The following is a 22,367-nucleotide window of genomic DNA, read 5'->3' as shown; positions in this document are numbered from 1 at the left end:
AAACTTAGGATAATTCAACAATCAACTGAAACTGTTCTAAAAACAGTATGATCTACTTACTTTTTATTTATTTAGTCAAACATTGTGGTTATGTTGCAAGTTTCTCTGATTTTACTCTTTATAGGTATAAGTTTGAGTAAAATGAACATTCATCCTATGAACTACTGACAACACGTCTCTGAAATTCCAAGCAAAGATTTTTCATTTGCAGAAACTGAGAAATGATCAAAATAACGAAAAAGATGCAGTTCTTTCAGACCTCAAATACTGCAGAGAAAACAAGTTCATATTCATTTAGAAACAACAATACTAAAGTTTCAACTCAAGAAGAGATCAGAAATCAATATTTGGTGGAATAATAACGTGGCTCAGGGCAGTGGGCTCTTATTTTGTTCCAGAGCTGTATACATTACCTAGTGTAACCATTGGTTTCAGAAGTTTTATGTTGAAAACAAGAAAAGATTTTAAAAAAATAAAATTCTGTCTAAGTTTATTTCGTAATTTTATTTTTCTGTTTTTTTCCCAGTTTAGTCCCTAAAATATCAGTATTCACACATAATGTCATCAGACATATTGTTGTCTTATTTTATTACATTATTTTAATATATTAAATTAGATGTTCTTTGTAATAATAATACAAAGAACATTATATATTGGTTTTATATTATTAATAATTATTTTCATTTAAAATATTCTAATCAGTTATTTAGTACTTAAGTACATTTTTTACCACATAATTTTCTTTTACACTTACTTGAGTAACTTCTTGGATGGATACTTTTACTTTTACTTAAGTGAAAATATAATATAAAGTGCTACTCTTGCGTGAATGTAATTTTTTAGATACTCTACTCATCACGGCATAAATTGTCCCTTAACAAGTTGCTAGGTTACCGCAAACCTTTGCAGGTATTATGATGCATCTGACACAAATCAGACCTTAAATTGTTTTCCTTTGAAGCATAATGCAGACATTTTTAAGTTCCTTTCTACTTCCTAATATCACCTTCCTTTCTCCATCGCAAAATAACTTTTGATGTGTGTTTGGGATAATTGTCCTCTTAGAAGACAAATCCGTCCGAGCTTTAACAAGCTGGATGTTATCTGAGGTAAAGTTGATTCAGAATTCCACCAACTTTGTTCAACACATCGTCACAATGGCCACAAAAAAGACCCTCTTCTTCTTTGTGTGTTAGTTTTATTTATTCTAGAGACAGAATATCAACTAGAGTTCAGAAAAAAAAAAAAATCACATAAAAGTTTGATTTGCATTTTCTGAGAGAAGTAAGTCGTTGACCCCCTGCTGTTGCTCACCCAGTTTAGCACACAGATTGCAATCAGTCAGTTAATTACAAATCTCAGGACTGAACTCCACTCATTTCATCCCACCTTCGAATAAATTAGCAATGCCTCTAATTTGTAACCGGGTTTATTATTGAATAGTGGATAGTTTGCTTTTTGTCACTCCCAAGTTTGATTGGAAGAAAATAGAGCATTATACTGTCCTGCTAGATAAAACCTACTTTCCCAGATATTTTTATTAGAAACATATAACGGTGTGTGTCTTCCTCTCCGACACACACGGCCCTTGCACCTAAAACCAGCATGTTGCTGCCCAAAAATCAGTTTTAAACAGTGGAAACTTAGGATAATTCAACAATCAATTGAAACTGTTCTAAAAACAGTATGATATACTTACTTTTTATTTATTTAGTCAAACATTGTGGTTATGTTACAAGTTTCTCTGATTTTACTCTTTATAGGTATAAGTTTGAGTAAAATGAACATTCGTCCTATGAACTACTGACAACATGTCTCTGAAATTCCAAGCAAAGATTTTTCATTTGCAGAAACTGAGAAATGATCAAAATAACGAAAAAGATGCAGTTCATTCAGACCTCAAATACTGCAGAGAAAACAAGTTCATATTCATTTAGAAACAACAATACTAAAGTTTCAACTCAAGAAGAGATCAGAAATCAATATTTGGTGGAATAATAACGTGGCTCAGGGCAGAGGGCTCTTATTTTGTTCCAGAGCTGTATACATTACCTAGTGTAACCATTGGTTTCAGAAGTTTTATGTTGAAAACAAGAAAAGATTTAAAAAAAATAAAATTCTGTCTAAGTTTATTTCGTAATTTTATTTATCTGTTTTTTTCCCAGTTTAGTCCCTAAAATATCAGAATTCACACATAATGTCATCAGACATATTGTTGTCTTATTTTATTACATTATTTTAATATATTAAATTAGATGTTCTTTGTAATAATAATAATAATAATAATAATTATTATTATTATTAATTATTATTATTATGTTAGTTTTATATTATTAATAATTATTTTCATTTAAAATATTCTAATCAGTTATTTAGTACTTAAGTACATTTTTTACCACATAATTTTCTTTTACACTTACTTGAGTAACTTCTTGGATGGATACTTTTACTTTTACTTAAGTGAAAATATAATATAAAGTGCTACTCTTGCGTGAATGTAATTTTTTAGATACTCTACTCATCACTGCATAAATTGTCCTTTAACAAGTTGCTAGGTTACCGCAAACCTTTGCAGGTATTATGATGCATCTGACACAAATCAGACCTTAAATTGTTTTCCTTTGAAGCATAATGCAGACATTTTAAGTTCCTTTCTACTGCCTAATATCACCTTCCTTTCTCCATATTGAATATAACTTTTGATGTGTGTTTGGGATAATTGTCCTCTTAGAAGACAAATCCGTCCGAGCTTTAACAAGCTGGATGTTATCTGAGGTAAAGTTGATTCAGAATTCCACCAACTTTGTTCAACACATCGTCACAATGGCCACAAAAAAGACCCTCTTCTTTACTTTGTGTAAGTTAGTTTTATTTATTCTACAGAATATCAACTAGAGTTCAGAAAAAAAAATCACATAAAAGTTTGATTTGCATTTTCTGAGAGAAGTAAGTCGCTGACCCCTGCTGTTTTCACCCAGTTTAGCACACAGATTGCAATCAGTCAGTTAATTACAAATCTCAGGACTGAGAATGTACTCATTTCATCCCACCTTCGAATAAATTAGCAATGCCTCTAATTTGTAACCGGGTTTATTATTGAATAGTGGATAGTTTGCTTTTTGTCACTCCCAAGTTTGATTGGAAGAAAATAGAGCATTATACTGTCCTGCTAGATAAAACCTACTTTCCCAGATATTTTTATTAGAAACATATAATATTGAATGACTTCTGCTAAATTATAGCTCTAAAAACATCTCTCCAGGATGTAAAATCAAATAAGAACCCCTTTATTTGATATTTTTTTTAAAAATGTTGAGCCTTAGTCACAGAGGCCTCGTTTCAGAGCTGTTCACCGAGATGAAAGAAACCTCTTCACCCTATTAGGTTGTTCCCTTTAGTAATCCAGGGATTTGCTGTATATTTTGGAGCCTTTGACAGCCCCGGCGTGTTGGAGTTAAGATCATCACGCCTGGATGTACCTGGACAGAAACATTTCAGGTCCCAGCAGTTCCTTAAAAATTTAAGAGCTCTGCTTCCTCTAGTCTATAAAAATAATCCTTCAGTAAAAAAAATTACTTCACATCTTTCCTTCCCACCAGAGCATTAAATTGAATAATTTTCTATGAAAATGGCAGAGTCACACATTTGGAAATATTGAAAGAGCAGACCGTATGTAGCAAATGAGTAGATTTTTATTAAACACAAGCAGTTATTTGTTGGCAAAGATCTGGTAGTTTTATTAAAGTGCTGCAGGTGCCTCACCATGTTGGGACTTAGTTTCAGTGACTGAGTCATTACAGCATCGAGGAGAGTTTCTGATCTGTTGTGTGTTTCTTAGAGGAAGGTTTTAGTTCAAGGTTCAGCTCATGTTCCTTTTCAGGGGAAATGTTAGTAACAACCAGGGCCGGAGCCAAGATGGGGACCGGGGCTGTACAGCTTAGGGCCCCCATACAACTTCACACCCACCTGTTTGTTTATTTTTGATACACTTTTCATACATGTTATGACAGCCAGAAAACTGCAAAAGAACCAATATGATTAGCACAACAACGTAGAAAACGCGAATGCACTTCCGTATGTTAATTATAATGGCAACTTAATTCTAATTATTAATACTAAGATAAGTGTCACAAATCTGTGCAGCCATCTGAGCTGTGAGTTAAAATTCCTCAAGAAAAATGGAGGCTCTGCCTGAAGCTAGGGGGCTTTAAAATCGTTCTTAGAGTTTTCCAGACAACAGGGGACCACACATACAACTCACGTTTTTTATTTTTATACAATATCATCTTAAGTTCAACCGTATCAGTGGAGACGCATTGTTGATGTTACCATTATAAAATAGCTTACAAAAAATAAGCATTGGCAAAGCTCAATGTGATTTTCCCAGGAGGCAGAGCGTTGTTGTTAGCAGCTGCTGAAAGTAACTAAAAAATTACTTTTAGTGTAACTTAGTTACTTTCCAAATCAAGTAGTCAGTAATCTAACTAAGTTACTTTTTTAAGGAGTAATCAGTAGTCCGATTAAAGTTACTTTTCAAAGTAACTATACCAACACTGCCCATGAGTTTGATATGATTGGCACTTTTCAGTGTTGTGTGCGGAGCTGAACTAACTTACCAATCACAGTGCTTCAAATGGAGCTCATTGACTCAAGAGTGTCTCTCTGAACTCAAAGCCAAGTTCAGGGAGGTGAGTGGAAAAGCAGACAAGCTTGGGCAATTTTTGAGAGAATTGCCACCCAGCTTCCCTGAGCTTTCCCGAATGTTCAAGCGGACCATGTGTCTTTTTGGGAGCACATACTTGTGCGAAAAGCTCTTCTCTACCTTGAACTTCAATAAGTCCAAGTACAGGTCCAGACTTACTGACAAGCATCTTCAAGCTCTACTTAGGGCTGCCAGACCTCTCGCTGTATGAAGTAGGCAGAAGAAACAGTTTATAAACTGTTATATTTATAACAGTTTATGTTCAATGTTCCATTCATGTTCAGAAAGTTAAAGGTTAAAGAACTGTTAATACAGCCATTTGAATCTGAATTATAATAATTACATTTATCTAGTCTTCTATAGCTGCTGTGTTATTATTATATTTTATTTATTTATTACTGATTAATTTTTTTTCTTATGAATTGTTAATTTATTTATTTTTTCATCTTATTTTGTGTTTAAAAATAAAAATAATTAAATTTGATAACATTATTTCAGTGTTTAGTGATTTGACTTGATTCATAACTCTTTTTTTGTCAAGAAATTGTCTTTAAATTATGTGACTAATGAGGAGAAGACAGTGTAAACAAATAGTGCATTTATTTCAAACTGTTCTATGAAGTTACATACTGTATCGAACAGTTTATATTTAAATATAAATAGCTTTGTGCATAATTTACCCGTGTCAGGTTAGCTTAGCAGCCTGGCTTTTGCTTAAATCAAAAAATGTTTTTCAAAATATAATTCTACAAAAAATTAAGCAGATTTTTCAGCTTTTTGAATTGAGCTCAATATTCCTAAAAATAGGAATCGCGATTTTCTATAGAAGCATATTTTCTGCACCCTTACCGGAAACCGCTAAAAAAAAAACAGGAAGAAGACTGCAGTGCAGGGCATTCTGGGTAAATACAACCTAAACAAACGCTCGTGTCCAGCGCTAACAGGAAATATTTGCCAAAGACAACAGAAAAGTCCTACAATCAATAAAAACTGACACTACTCTATTTCTGTTTACATTTTGTGAAGAATAAAATTGAAGTTAAGAATAACATACAGTAGAATAAGGACTGAATTTTATATAACGTGTATAATGATGGTGTTAAGCTATTGTTAGGCAGTTTGTACATAATAACAAAAATAGTTTTAGTTTGTTCCTCGTATATCTCAAAGCTTAGCCAGTAGTTCATCATTTACAGTTAGATTTTCAAGCCACAGTAAGGTTAGTTTAGTTAAAATTCACCAGCTACTCACTTTCCATTCTGTTGACGGCTGCCACCAAGCAGCAGCACACTGTGTGCATTCATTTGCATGCGTAAAGCACCTTTTATTTTGAAATTACTGAACCGTGGAGCAATCATCCTTTCAATTATTTATTCTCTCTGTGTGCTGTGTCCCATTCGGGGTCATAGGGTCGGGTGGTCGGTCGGAGGCTGTCGCAGACTTCTTCAGGCAGAGAAGGAGAAAAATAAGACGCAAAGAAGGAAACCTTTATTTTCTTCATCAGTTTAGTATTAACTGTTCCAGGAAATAATATGAAGTTTCTCTCTCTCTGTATATATATATATATATATATATATATATATATATATATATATATATATGTATATATATATATATATATATATATATATATATATATATATATATTGCTTTTTTTGTTGCTTTTCCTTTCAGCTGGAGGAAATGGTTGGGTGTTAGAGGTTCTAAGTCATAGGGGTTATTTGACACTGAAGTTATTGGCCTGTCATTTAGAATGGCTTCCACTTCACATAGTGCTGTTGACAGGGTTTCATCATCCAGTGTTTGTTCCTTTAGAACAGATATGAGGGTCTTTTTGAATAGACGTATTGGTCTGTCCCAGACTCCACCGTAGTGAGCCCCAAAAGGAGGGTTAAAAATCCATTTTATTCCCTCTACTAAAAGAGTCTTTTGGATTTTCTCATGATTTAGCTCTCTTAATGCTTCTCATAGTTCCTTTTGTGCTCCCACAAAGTTTGTCCCACAGTCTGTTCTGATGCTCATCACTGATCCTCTTCTGCAGATGAATCTGCGTATAGCATTTATGCACGAGTCTGTGGTTAAGAAATTTGCCATCTCCAGGTGGACAGCTCGACTCACCAGACTGGTGAATATGACTCCCCATCGTTTCACCTGAGCTCGTCCCCTTTTTACTTCAATAGGACCAAAGTAATCAATGCCAACATGACTAAAAGGAGGTAGGTCAGGAAGTAAACGGTCCTCAGGAAGGTCTGACATCTTCTGTTCACCAGGTTTTGCCTGCATGCAACTGAATAGGCCTGAAAAGGACTGAAATGTTGACCTCTGACCTGTATCTACAAACTATTTCACAAATATTCAGATTGAAAGCAGCACCGTATTTTTAGGACCGGTTTTAGCTCACAACTTATTATTATTTTACGCATTTTCCCTTGTTGCCATGGCAAAGCGCCGAGGAAGGGGAGGGTGGGGTGGAGACGGTGATCTCCTCCGTGGTTGTCTTGGATACAACGGTTTTTCCATGTAAAGAAATGAGACGAGATGAACCTGTGGGAGCGCGGCTCTATTTTTAGGCTCTACGCCAGCATGCATGTGTGGATTAGGGCTTGTTTGGTTGCTGCCACGTGTGCTCCTGTGTGTAATGTGGCCGCAGAGCGAGGATGGCTGAAGGCGTTTTTTTTTTTTTTTTTAACACCTGGCATATAAACACCTGAGCCACGGCCTGTGTGTGTCGTGGCCCCGGGACAAAGATGAGGAGGAAGGCTTTATTTGGACTGTTTGTCTCACATGTCTGCCTTCTCTACCTTCAGGGACCTTGCAGAATAACAACAAGCACGATGAAGCAATTCAGCAGACTTAATACTGACAATACCAAGTGTTCTGTTGAGACTGGTTATTGGTTATGTAATATTTGGATGATACCAGGTATCCTAAAAATGGCAGCAGATATAATTTTAGATCTGTGAGTGTCCACATGACAGAAAGCCGGCACACAAAGCCAGCCTTTTGTTTTGTCAGAGCGAGTGGAGATGATAGCAAGTCTCTGACTGTGATGTCATGGCTGCTGGGCTGCTGTGCTACTGAGCCGATCTCTTCCCTGCCATATGTGAAAGCCTGTGTGTGTGGAGAAAAACCAATCCAAGAGCAAAGACAGTTCAGATTCCCAGGACACATACCGCTCAATACCAAATCTGAGCACAATGCAGTGGATTATACTGTGTTTTAGGAACACAAACAGCATTTTCTTTAAGACATTCGTGCAAATTGCTAAGATCATTCCACCATCTTTGACTTGTGTCTGATTCTTCCGAGACTGACATGAAAGAGGAGCGAAGCTGATGAAGATCCTGACCTCCACGACCTTCTCCCAACCCCCTGGTGTGTCAGAGCAGCCCCACAGCATGGCCGAGCGCTGCTGCAGTAGCTCTGATTACTTTTAATGAGCTCTGTTGTTTCGCATTGCAAACACAGGATGGCCTGGAACAGCCCCAGAGGACCGCTGTGTGCTGTGAAGGACGGCTTGGTTAAAAGTCCAGTCATGCAACATTGGAGTCAGGCGCATAACACTGCTTGGATGATAATGTTATAGAAACGTGTATAATATTGAAAATGGTTGGAAATGAAAGTGACAATGATATTAGAAAAAGGTGATATTAGAAATATTTTGCAGAATCGCTGTTTTATTCTCTCACTGATTTCTGCAAACTCATATCCAAACATCTTAGAGGCACAGAACAGGACTCCAGTGACCTGACACTTTGTTTTGTGAATTTTAGTTGCAGTCAAGGACGTGTGGTGCAATGAACAGCTGATCCTGAAACTATCAACTGTAGATTTACAACAAATTAAATGAAATTTAAAAGCACAGAACAGGATACCTTAATCTACATAATTGTTCCCGCTACCAGAAAATGAGTATATTTTGTCTGTGCAGAGAAGATGTCACGCTGAACAAACATTTTCCGTCTTTCACCGTTTCTTTAAATAGTGACGGAAAAATTTGAAGGCCATCCATCATTTTGAAAGATTGCAGTTCATACTCCTGACCACTTGGATGCAGGCATTTTCAACTTTATGCACAGAGTACAACCAAGTCAATCAATCAGTTAAAAATAAATAAATAAATTTCCATCTTCTCACTACCTGACAGCCGACAGGCGTTGAAGAGTTCTGGACAGGAGGCTTTGGAGCGAGTCTGGTGGAGCTGAACCTCTGCTGAAGTGAGGGCTTTGTGCGATCAGGAAACGCTTCAGAGAGTCTTTGGAGAAACATTCCCTGATTTTAGAACTTTGGCTGAAGAGGTGCTTCTGCTGCTGAGCACAGATTCATCCTTCAGATCAACATCAAACCCTCGAGACAATTAGTTACGCACAAGCAGGTGAACCATTCATAACTTAAGTGCAATTGTCTCAACCCAGTAATCATAATTTGCAATTGATTATAAAAAAAAAGATTAGTAGCGTTTTAATTCTTTTTTGGTCAAACTAGAGAGTCACGGCGCCATCTGCTTGTCAGGAGTTACGTAATAGCAGTTTTACAGAACAAAATGTGAAGAACTGAATCAGCATATGTTCCCAAACTGTTCCCAAACTCTGCACAAATACACACAAACAACTTCTCTCCAAATCATGAGAATTTATCAACACCCTAGTTTAACCTAACATAGCAACATGCCTCTATGACTATGAAACAAAAAGAATAATAAAATAAACTTATAATAAACTAATGATAAAAAGTAGAAAATTATGATGAAAAAAAAAAACGATGCTTTCCATTCAGTCTGTTTAAACAATAGTTTGAGTGTGTAGACATGCTAATCCGATGAACTCATACCCCAAAACGCGTTCAGCTGTATTTGCAGTGAAACATGGTTGTACAGAATATTGACTGTGATTTTAAATGTTCACCAAACACAACTAGAATTCCGATTTTGATTTATAAAATCTGTCATAAATCACTTATCCTTTTCCTTCCACTTTACATGTTGATGTCCAGCTGTCACATAACCGTTTGCTAAAGTTTGTGACTGGAATTAAGTTTTTCTGCACTTAGTTTTCCTAGGTATCAGTAAATATAAGGGTCTTCCTTAGACACACAGATCTTAAATTGAATGCTTATTTATCTCGGCCCAAAGCTCTGCCTTTCCTTTCATTTCACCTGAATTTTAAAGAGCTCTCCATTGACACATACGAAATCTTTCATTGCCTTGTCGGTGGAGATTCTCATTTCATCTTGCAGCCTGATGGTAAATGGAGCAATTAGAGCTAACAGACATCCTCGCTGAGCTAATGTTAGCCAGCCTGCCCACTCATTCACCCGCTTGCTAGGCCTTTCCAACGGTTGTCTAATTGTATTCCCAGCGGATGTGACGGCTAAAACCAGACGCCTCCAGAGCAACTGGCTGCTCTATTCATAGGCCATAATACAGCTCCCTGTCATGTGCCAGAGTTATTTCAGATTACAATGGAAATAGTGAGATTGCTGTTTGTTTTCTTTCATCCTTCTCTATCATTGGATTTCTAATAGTGTCTGACAATAACTATTTCTTCTTTTTTATTGCAGTTGTCTAAGAAGTTGTTTGGAGGATAAAGGGAAGAGCCAGACTTCAAAATGCCTGTAGCAACATCCAGTTCGGACTCCGGTAACTATCTTGTTCTTTCTGTAGCTATCGGGTCTGTGTGTGTGTGTGTGTGTGTGTGTGTGTGTGTGTGTGTGTGTGTGTGAACGCTTTGTGGTTGATCCCTCCTCTCAGGACGTGTATCTAATCTTCTGACTTCTAATATGACTTAATGAGCTGGCTAATGGAGCACTGAAACCCCTACTCAGATCAGTCATGCCTTGAAGGATTTGCTGTCTTGTAGGTTGAAGCTCTCAACTCTGATTCAGAGCCAGAGGACCCAAAGCTGCAGGATGTAACATTTGCAAAAGTATGCTACTATTGTGGTCTGCAAAAATGCACCACTGTCAAAAACAACCAATTAGAGCCAGGAGGCGGGACTTAGCTCTGTCAGTAAACCTCCTGTTTGCTGTCCAATGTGGTAATGGTGGAAAAAACTGTTTATCCACCATCATTGGTGGCTTTGCTAACTTTTGTGTTCATGTTGGCGACGGGATTTGACACCAGAGAGCCTTACAAGATTTTACTTGGAAACATTAAATTCCACAAGTCTTCCACTGGAGAGACAGCGTGCCAAGGAAGGAGTTTTATTGCGATTAAAGCTGTGTGTGGAGTAAACTGTCAGTCTTGATTTGTACACAAAGTGCAGTGCTCATACTGCATGACTGGCATTTTTAGTAACACACTGTAAATTCTTTCTCCATTTCTGTTTGTGTCAAGTTGCAAGTCAGACAGGGATAGAAGAACATGTTTGACTAAGCAGTTCAAATGTTCCGTCCTTTAAAAAGGGAACTCCGCGTTGTGGAGTGTCACATAATGCATTTTTATTAAGTGTAGCATTCTTATTTATTTTTATTTTTTACCAATATGAAGGGAGAGCCTGACCACTGCACACAGCCCTCTCTAGCACATCCTACAGACTCGTAAAGGAGTTATGATCCGGATTCTGTTTCTCAATTTGAGCACCATATCGTAGTAATTATCCAATAGAAGACTTGTGCCTACTTGCTGAGTTAAATCCAGGTTTCTGACCAGTCAATATATAATCTTAACTGGGCAAAATTGCTACTTTTATAGAACTGCTAGTTCTATAAAACTAGCAGTTTGTTTAATTTTCATTTATCAAAAAATAAAAAAATTAAGTTCTAAATAAAGCCTTCAATATACTAGTATTTATCCACAAACTTAATATTAAAATGTAGAAAAACTTGTTTTTATTTAAAACAGACAATTATTCCCCACTGTTACTAAAACAATCAATATTAACTATTATAAATGTATAGATTCATGTTGAGAGCAGGTAGGGGAGGATTTAGCATTTTACCATGTCGATTTGTATGATCTTATCATGTGTATAAAGGTCACATTTAAAACCTTGCTTTATTTCAACAAAATTCTTCTGTCAGCCCAGGAGCAAACGGCTAAAAAAAGCCTAATAATCGCAGCCCAATCAAGTCTGTTCAGCTGCTCCTGCCTGCAGCTCAGAACCTTTAAAAGAGCCCAATCAGCATTCACTGAGGTAAATGCAGCTCTTTCATGATTTCAGCAGTCCAATCTTTGTGGAGCCACAGCTTACCTTTTCTTCTGTTAACACATCTACTAACCACTGACCGGGTTACTATACTGTATGAAGGGTAACACAGTTCAAATCAATGGAGATTTATACCAGTGCATAGAAATTACTTCTTTTTATCCTGACTGCTGTCAGCAATCACAATTTTAAACAATCTGAGCCTATTTTGCAATGGATTCACATCAGTTCTGTTTGGTCCACTTCAATCAAACTCCAGTTCGTTTGACCAAAAAGTCTGGTTTGTTTGGGAAGGTGTGAATGTGCAGTCAGACCAAAAACTCAAATTCTAATCCACCTGAAAACCTCGGCCTCGCTTCGGTTGAAGAGAACTCTGGTAGTATGAATACATATGTGAACGCCAAGCGGACCTGAAACTGTTCCAAAAGCAGGAAGTGGACTATAGCACAGGGCATTCTGGTGCTAAATGCTAGAGTCTGCTTGTGATCTTTTACCAAAGACAAACAAGGAATCCTAGAGCTGCTCAAATCTGACATTACTCCATTTTTGTTTCCATTTTGTGAAGAAGGAAGTTGTGGTCAGTTTCTTCTTCTGAGGTTTTTGTGTCATTTCCTTCAGTCTGTTTGGATTTATAGTCAAAACCAGGAGTGGTGGGATTGTGATGTGATGCACAAACACAAACTTCTTTTATAAGTTTAGAATTGTAGCCAGTCAATTCAGCCACTTTTTATGTCCAATTTTACTACTGGCTTCTGCTGGGCAGAATTATGATGCACTTCTCATGTAAATGAAGCTAAAGTCGAATTAAATGTGACATGACTGCTCAGATTACAAGCGCTTCGGAAATTATCTGGTACATGTCTGATTTAGAAGTGGTACAAGTCAGATTTTTTGGGGGGAGTACAAAGGTCGCAATTGCGTCGTTCAAACTGCCATGAAAAAGTTGAATATGTGTCGCATTTGCTTGACTTGTGAATGTAGCCATAGACATAAAACGGTTACCCTGCTGCATTGGGAGTTAGTAACCATAACAACAGGATGGTTTTTACAGGGTTTGTATTCTTGTCTTTCTTTGTTCTTATCGACTTCTGAGAACCTGTATTAGATCACCAGAACTGTTCTGGAACAATCCCTGGCTGTACTTCTTCTGTTAATGCTATTACCACATATGGGAGACTCAACGGGTATCTCAATGTTTCTGTCAGCATTTTCATTATGTCATCTATATGAATTTAGAATGAACAATTGATCATGTTAAGGAAAAAACACAGTCCTTAAAGGAGCAGTACTATGTGTTTTCCAGCCACATAGTGCCACTTTATAGCAAAAATAAAGTAGCTATGTTACCTTCAGTTGTTATAAAGATGCTGTATTCATCAAAAAGGAATAAAAAAAATTTGACTTTAAAATTTACTGCCGTGAAATTGGGCCTCTGTCTCTTTAAAAAACTCCTGCTCTTTCTGAAACTCTGCCTTCGGGAAGTCATTGCAACATGGCTCCTCTATTAACCTTTTAACAATGTTTTTACCTGTGTTGCACTGAGAAAGTACCTCATATAAGGAGCTCAACAGATACACAGTATGCTAATTGCTGCTGGCTACTCTGAAGGAGCTGAGTGGGGGAGTTGCAGGATAGGGCTGCTCTGCGTGGTGGAAGTTCTGACGCTTGAAAACGGCAGCTCTGGGGAGGAGCTTTGGTCCCATCAAGCACAACTAAATGGTTGCCATGGGAGATTAAAGGATTTCTCGCATATGCTCAAAAGAATCAAGGAAACACGGCAAGTATGTTTTTGATGAGAGAAAAACATTATAGCAAGATGTAAAGCTCAAAAAAGTATATTTTACATGTTTCTGCTGATTTAAAAATATAATGAGTAGTTCATACGGGATCTAAATCCCTGAAAAAGGATATTTTCTCTAGTTCACCCCTGCAGAGAAAACTGGACAGAAAATGGTTCTGCCTTCCTCCCTTCCTCTTCCTCTAGAAGGCACCATGCTTCCTTCTCTCTGCTCCTCCTCCTCTCTCTTTACTCACCCATCCCTGCGCTGTCCCTTTTCATTCATGCAGAAGAGGAGCCTCTCAGCCCAGGCACAGCTTCTACACATTCATGTTGAGAGCAGGTAGGGGAGGATGTAGAGAGTGTGAGGATCTGTTCTGGACGGAAGAAGCGAGGATCGGTGACAGAAAGACGAAGGGGGGGATCTTATCCGGGAATCGGGCGTGTTGCTGGGAGTGCGTGCCCCGTGAGAGAGGAGTCACTCAGCATGGCTGGCAGCCCGTTTGGGAGGCTCTCTCTGGGGGAGGGCGACTCGGCCAACTCCTTGGAAGGAATAGAAGTGAAGCTGTGCGGGGAAGGTAAGAATCAGGCTTGTATCTAAAGGCTGGCTCAGAGATCTTTGGATGGCTCACCACGGTGTGGAGAGGAAGAATGCTACACAGAGGTGTATGATAGATCATAGCGAAGATGATAAGTGGATTCAGGTAGCATCTGATTTGCTGGTGGATTTCTCACCAGCAAATGTTGGGTTGCCAGTTGTTTTAAATGCTGGTGTTGTGTGGCCAGTTGTTTTAAATTTGCCTAGCACCTGCCCTGATGTAGTGCTGGGATGAAGATGAGCGTAGACAGGTTGGAACTGGCAGCGGTGTGTGTACAGCATGCTGTAAACAGGAAGGAGGACGGAAAAGAAACCCTCTTCTACCTTCCTGAGGCGTCATAGGACTGGTATCAGAATCAGAGCTGGGGCAGGTTTAAAATTCATACTGTGTCCTAAACTTGAGAAAAAAAAATGCATTAAACTGTAAAAACTGTAGAACATGATCTATCTGGTTTTATTTTGATCTGAATTATTCCAACTGCAGCCAATACAAAATACAAAACATGAGTTACTACAGCTACAATGGCGCTATCTATAACAGATATCTATAGAGGCAGTATTATGTACAAATTAACTGTTTTGAGCTTTAAATCGCGTTATTATGTTATTCCCTCATCAAAAACTTTCATTCTTTTTGATTCTTTCATGCATGTTGGAGAAATACTTTAATCTCCCGTGGCAACCATTCAGATGTGCAAAATGCCTGCGCGAACCTAGTCCCGCCTTCAAGGACAAAGCTGCAATTTCCATGCCTCCAAGTTTCCTCCTTGCATAACAGCCCTCCCTCTGCAGACTAGCCAGCATCAATTAGCAAGCCTCTTATGGATCTGTGCATCTGCTGAGCTCATTATAGAAGCTACGTCTCAGTGAAATTCTGGTAAAAACATTGTTAAAGGGTTAGCAGAGGAGCCATGTCGTGAAGACTTCCTGAAGGTGGAGTTTCAGAAAGAGCAGGAGCTTTTGAAGAGGCAGACGACCAATTTTAAGGTATTAAATAAAAAAATTATAATTAATTAATTTTTTGTGCTTGTCTAGTGGCTTGGTGAGCCTGCGAATTTTTATCTCCTCACCTACATGCCAAAACATTAAAACTGTAGAACTTGCATATAGAAAGTCCGAATTGCAGCAAATGCAGCAAACACAGTATGAGTCATTCATGTGGATTCTCAACAATACTAAAGGCCAGGGGTCGCCACATGGCTGGAGCTTTGAGCTACTTTTTAAAACTGGATTTTGAAACAGACTTGAACTTGTGGCAACGTGTTTGGGAGGGTGCAGTCCTGGAAGGTCTATGATTCATACATCTGGAGAAAACTGACTGCACTTCCTCTGATATCAAAAGGATTTTAAGAAATAGGAACAGCTTCAAAACTAAATGTAGAACAATGTTTTTAAAACTACCCGTCACATATTTTAAAGTCTGTTGAGCGCAGAACCATTTGCTTACATATGAAAGCCTGGACATCTCTCTCAGCATTTCTAAACATGGGCTACTTGGACTCCATCTGAAAACAGATTTTTCTATTTTTACTCCAGGTTACCATGTCAAGACAATCTTGTCTTTTCTCTAAAGAGGACACTAGTCATTTTTGGGTTTCTATCTACAAATAAAATTCAGTTGAAATTCAAAAGTACTATTTTTAAATCTCAAAGGGAAATTAAGTGTTTTTATAAAGTATATGTAAAGATTAAATTTGAGCTCTGAATCCAAAATATTCATAAATATGTGAAAGATTTTCTGTCCCACTGGTGGCTGACTGGAATGGCTGCTTTGGGAATGCTGCAGTTTCATCGGTCGAAGTGGAAGAATTATGTAGGGAGAAGGACGCCGGTGGACCTTACAATTAGAGAATATTATTCATGCCTAATTATCTAGTGGAAAATCAATAACTGTGTTTCCATTAGCCATAAAATTACAAAAATTAATTTGCTTAATGGAAACAGCAATTTTGAAAAATCCTGTTTTTCGCTAAAACGTTTTTACGCTTGGATGAGGTGGTTTTTCAGTTGTATAAATAGATGTATTTTACAGTGGGAACACTCTTTTTTTCATCACAGTCATGTGATCAAAAGTTGGATGTTACTACTGACGGAAATGACAAAAAGATGATGAGAAGAAGTACGAAGATGTAATTGTTTACATCCGTCATCCATGATTTTTAAAGAACTATGACGTGAACAAACGTATTCACGTGTGATTATAATTTAATTTCTTATTTCATGGAAACACCACAATTGCCAAATTGTTTTTTCAACATTAGCAGAATATTGACAAAGATTTGTCCACATTTGAAATGAAAACAAAGCTAGTGAGATAAGAAGCTCTTTAGAGAAGTAAAGCATGGAGAACAAAACAAACAACGTGGCAAATACCGTTGCTTTGGCCCCATCTCTGTCGATTCGTGGACACAAATCCCTCAGGATGCCAGTTGAGGGGATTAGAAACAAAAAACAACTAGTTTATGGTGTCATGTTAAATGAGACAAGACTACACGCTTCATCACATCACTTGCCAAGCCCACTGCGTGTCACATAATGCGTGGCATTGCAACGTATCCTCTGCTCTCTAATGTGGCCTGACAGGATGGCAGTGACAGCCATAATGAGTCACATTTTCTGTCAAAGTAGTCTGTCTACCAGTTCAGGGTGAGGGCATGTGCGCGCGCACGTGTGTGTGTGTGTGTGTGCTCCTGTTGGTTGGAGATGGTGTAGAGCAGACCTTTGCTGCGTTGCACATTCACAGTGAGTAAGGACGGGGATCATTCAAATGCACAAGCCTTTGGATCAGAGAAGCCTGAAAGTGTCAAACTCTCAAACTTCACATCCTGCTCTGCCTTTCTGCTCCCAAAAGCCTCATGCAGCAAGAGAAACCCTTTGAAGGCGAGTGAAACAGCGTCCAAGCAGAAGATGATGGATCGTTGAGTGCACTGTGTTGGAAGGATTAGACTGTCTAAAAAAATCGTTGGGGTCTCAACAGAAAAGAGCAATTCAATTTGGTTCTGGTTCAGGGTGTCTGATAAGGCACTTCAATGATCTCATCTTAATCTTTCATTCACAGCTGGATGGAAAACGTACGTAGAGTCATATAGGTACGCACTGATTCACTTTTTTCACTTCCCATACTGATACTGATATCAGTTTTAGTATTGGCAGATACCGATCCGATACAGAAAAACGGTGCAAAGTTGGCATTTTTTAAATGCAGACATACATGTACTGAATTACAAATTTATTTGACAACTCTGCACCAGTATAGCACACTTAAATATACAAACTGCTTCACAAGTTTGGTCAAACGTGTTAAGACAACTTTAATTTGTTCAGTCATACAATTAGGAATAGAAAAGCCAATGGAAAATAAATAATAATGTCAAACATGTACAAATAAACTGCACCCAACTTTCTTTCAAATGGTTCAGAAAGTGCAATGAATGATGCTAAACATAATGTAAAATAAATAATAAAGCATAATATTGCTCAAGGCACAAAGCATAGAATTAGACTGAATAGATCTGCCTTATGGGCACAGTGTCATAAATACCTGATCTAGAATTGTTTTCAATATCAGAACCGATACAGATATTAATATCAAATCCCTGTGTTTGCATAGTCAAAGTCAAAATGGCTGCCTCATTCCAGCCACTTCAGAGGATAAACGTCATGCTGGCACACTGATGAGGTGTGATTTGACTGCCAAATGTCAACAGATGAGCCAAGTCACGTCTCCAGAGGTGACTTTAATGGAAATGCAAGTCTCGCCAGATACAAAAAAGTTTAAGTTGGCTCTGGGACTAAATGTGAAAGGCTTTTTGCTTCTGCCATTGCATGGATAATTAAATTAATGTGTAAAATATCATGACTTCATCTTTACCCCAACCTGAGGGCTTTGGTTTATCAAATGAAGGAGATTATTGGATCAGGTTGGCCAAATGTTCACATCTAATTCTTCCATAAATGCATATGCATTGGAAACACAGGATATTGTATTAGACATTAAAAAATTGAGAAAATTGGGTCAAATTTGTTATCATGGAAAATGAGTATCAGGCTATAATATTAGTAGCAGTGTCTGTTTCTTAGTAAGTCAATTTAATTTGTATGTTATAATAATGATTAAAAAAACAGATTAAAGACGATGGTGAAAAAATTTTTTAAAATTGTATGATTAAAAATGTGTGAATTAAATTTTAATATTTCTGCATTTTTACTGACAGAGAGACATAGAGCAAAACTGTATGCCATATTTCCACTATCCTTCTGCTCACCCAGCCGATCCAAGGGAAAAACACCTGGTGTTCTCCTTGGAAAGCAAATTGGTTTGAGTCGTTCTTTGGATACAAACAGACTTTAATGTCAAAAGGCAGCAATGAACCTTCCTTTATTTTCATGCCACAGTTGCCCTGACCTATGAAAATCTTTCCACCAGGAAGAGGAATGCATGTATGGTGATACATGCTGCAGATTTAGAAGGTCAAAAATGACCAAAACATGAAAAAAGGAATTTTAATGGTTATAAATGAGTTGTGCTTTGGAGCCTTTTGGCATTCTGCATCGTCCAACTTGAGATCGGACCAAACCTTAGAACTGAAGTTCAGGCATAAATTGAAATGTCACTTTTTCCTACTGACTGGTTATTCAAGACTCACTGAAAGGAAGTCAAGATCACATTGTTGGCAGCGTGGATGTCGATTTATGTGATAACCTAACACAATAAAGAGCATAATTGTGAATTGGAAGAAAAAAGGATAAGTTTAATATTCTTTTTGTTCTACAAATAAAGATCTGGAAATTAGAACATGCATTACAATACATATTATGTTGAACCAGCAGAATGTTTCTACCAGCTTTGCAGATCTTGCCAATTCTTCCTTCCAGTTTAGCACAACCTCAGTCAGATTGGACAAAGAGCATCTGTGAAAATCAAGGTTGAAGTGTAGCCACAGATTCTCAGTTGATTTAGTTTGACTGGACCAGTTCACAACTGACACTTTTTCTGTTAATTCAAGGGTCATTGTCCTGCTGGAAGGTGAATATCCACCACAGTCTGCAATAATTTACACTTCTTACTGCAGCTCCACCCCCATTATATGACACCACTGTGATTAACAGGAGGGATGATGTGTTCAAGGTGATGTGTGCAGTGTTAACTTTGGTATTTTGCATTTAGGCCAAAAGTTTCACATTTGATCTCATATTACTAGAACAATGGTGTGCAGCCACTGTTGACTGTTGCGGTCGATGTGAGGTGTTACTTTTCCTACCAGTTTCATTCAAAGAAGAGTTTTCTATGTCTTCTTCATGGCTTCTTAGTAGAACACTGGTAAAAACATTGTTAAAGGGTTAATAGAGGAGCCATGTAGTGTTGACTTCCTGAAGACGGACTCTCGGAAAGAGCAGGAGCTTCTTAAAGAGACAGAGATGCAATTTCAAGGCGTTAAATTACAAAGTAAGACTTCTTCTAAGTCATATATATATATATATATATATATATATATATATATATATATATATATATATATATTTACACCTGAAGTTAACATAGTTACTTGATTATGCTATAAAGTGGGACTATGTGGCTGGAATACACAGAATACTGCTCCTTAAAAACACTTATAACTTTCCCACCACTGTTGCATTCTCTCATAAAATCCCAGTGCAATACATCGCTGGTTGTTATGTGATAAAAATCAACATGGATACGTTTTCAGCACACTAAAACGCTGCGTCTGTCTAAAAATAAATGCAGGTAATTGAATGAACATTGGAGTTTTCAAAAAGCTTTGTTTGGCCTTGATCACGCTGAGCAAATGAGCTTAAAAGTCAAGCCTGTAGAAGTAGCTCTCAAACACACAGACTGGGCCAGTGAAGCACAGTGCGCTACACACTACACAAGCCCACACACACACTTCAAACAGCAGCCTCCTAACTCATCTGGATGAGCTGCAAGAAGATTTGACATTACTGACACACGACAAAACAGGATCTATTTCATTCTGTGCATTCTGAGTTCTCTGTGCCAGAGAAACGTTGTCCTCTGAATTCATAAAGAAGGCAGGTTACGCTCTGCAGATGCATCAGGTTGGGGGAAAAAAAAGTCTATTCCACACTCAGAACTTAATCTGGAACACGCCACAGCGGAACAGACTGTAACCCCCGTTACCTGTATCACCAAACTGAGCCAGGTCCGTCGTTTATATCAGTATGCATCTGAACACTTTGAAGATTTTGTCTTTTGCTCCTTAAGGGAGTTCTAGCAATTATAATTTGCTGTAGAGCTGAGGACCGAAGGAGCGAGTTTGAAGGGTTTAATAATGCGTTGAAGAGGTGTCTGTTTTCAGGCACTTTTTTTCTCCCCCTAAGGATAAACTCAATATACTCAACTGACAGTTTAATAGCGCGTCAGTGAGCCAAGAGTGCAGTAACATCAGCAGGGAGAATTTTAGGGAAAAAACCCCCAACTTCAGTAATGTGTTTTCATTGCCTAAAGTTGACATTTTTAACTAGAGTATTTTATCCAGTTGTGAATGAGAAAATAAAATAAACGTCTCATTGATAAATTCTCATTTATACATACGCAAATCAGAAACCGTTTTGTTGTTATTGTTGTTTTTTCCCCATTTATTTTCTGGATACTAAATCTCTCCACTAAGAATGAAACCTCCTGTCGTTTAAGGCTTAAGACTCTTGTTTTGAGGTATTTCACATTAAAAGGAGGCTTGCTTTAAAATCCTTCACAAATGATCATGAGCCTAAAAATCCAGTTTCTGCCTCCACTTTGAGGAAAGCTTTTGCTTTCTGGCTAAAAATAAATCTATAATTCACACCTGTATTTTGATCAGAAACTTGAACTGTCCTAAAAACCATAAAATGTTGTTTTATTTCCCTCAAAAGTTAGGTTTGCAGACTTTTAAATTACAAGAGTTTTGACTGGCCTTTTAGCTGACCCTGAAGATCCTTCCCAGTGTGTTTTGAGTAAAGGGAGGCTGCAAAATATTAAATAATGAATGATTCATGACCGAATCTCTTAGTAGAAAGTAATAAATATTTTGAAGGTCCTTTTTTTGTTGCTCAAAACATCTTTGGATCCTGTTGGAAAACCCTCCATCTCTCAGAATGTTGTGAGCATAATGTTTAGACCTCTAGATCAGGGGTTTTCAAATCCAGGTCTCAAGTGCTGATGTCCTGCAACTTTGAGACGTGTCTCTGCTTCAGCACACCTGAACCAATTAATGATGTCATTAGCACAATTGTGCTAACGAGCAGGTGGTTCAGTTGTGTGATTCAGGTGTGTTGGACAGGGACACATATAGAGTTTGCAGTTTCCTTTTTTTAGAGGAAAAAATGAATTTTTTCCTCTAAAACAATGATAGGTTTTTTAGAGGATTTCTTTGGACTTTAAACCAACTTGTTTATTAAAAGTTCAGTAGAGCAGGATGTTGCGTCGGCCCAATGATGGGGAGCAGAGAGGGCCAGCTGCAGGCTGCACTCTGCTGTGTCTAATACCCCCCTGAGGATCGGACATGGAGAAACAACAACAACTCAGCCACTTCTCCCACATCCCTTCCTCCATGCCCCCTCGGCTCCTCTGAGCATCTCCTCTCTGTTTATCTAACCGCCGCTCCTTAGCAACCCTCGCTAAGTGTCGGCTGAGAGGTTTGTGTTCCTTGCTGTGATCTAACTACAAACGCTAACGGGCCAGGTTGTTCCATCATCTCCGTCACGTTGAGTTTAATTGTAACCCTCCCTTTGGGATGAAGAGGCACTCAGGCGAGCCTTTCACCGACTGAAGTAGCTTCATTTGGGTTTGCTGTTGTTAGGCCTTGCTAAAGAGGTCTTTGTTCTTGTGATCTTTATTTGAAACACCATATTGAAAAGATTTGAGTTTTACACAAATAGCCTACGACTGACTTCTTGTGTTAATGTCTTGAAACTCGTGGTAAGATCTCCTTAACGTCACGTTTTTGCGGAAACCCTGACGCTCATGTAGGTACATTCTGCTCGCACACCTGGGTCGCCTTTGTGTGCTCTTAATCCTTCCACCTGCTGAATGAAACTCCTCATATAGTATCAAATTCCTGCGAGCGGTATAAGCAATTTAGCTCCAGCCAAGTGAAAAATTACTTTCAGCTCACCTGTTAAGGCAAA

General features: G+C 38.0%; 1 protein-coding gene across 2 annotated transcripts in view; it reads left to right on the top strand.

Annotated features, from left to right (window-relative positions):
* mpp2b (MAGUK p55 scaffold protein 2b) overlaps positions 1–22,367 on the top strand; it is a 53,931-nt gene that overhangs the window by 2,172 nt on the left and 29,392 nt on the right. Inside the window, exon 2 of one of the 2 annotated variants that reach the window (XM_044103651.1) lies at positions 10,262–10,340. In XM_044103651.1, the coding sequence (XP_043959586.1) occupies positions 10,310–10,340 (31 nt within the window). In that variant the 5' untranslated portion in view covers positions 10,262–10,309. Of the gene's footprint in view, positions 1–10,261; positions 10,341–13,928; positions 14,203–22,367 lie in introns of those variants that run through there. The other variant, XM_044103650.1, reaches the window with a different exon arrangement.

The sequence above is a fragment of the Gambusia affinis genome, linkage group LG20 (assembly GCF_019740435.1).
Source record: "Gambusia affinis linkage group LG20, SWU_Gaff_1.0, whole genome shotgun sequence".
Lineage (NCBI taxonomy): Eukaryota > Metazoa > Chordata > Actinopteri > Cyprinodontiformes > Poeciliidae > Gambusia > Gambusia affinis.
Note: the sequence above shows the minus strand (reverse complement) of the source record. Positions and strands in the feature narration are given on the sequence as shown.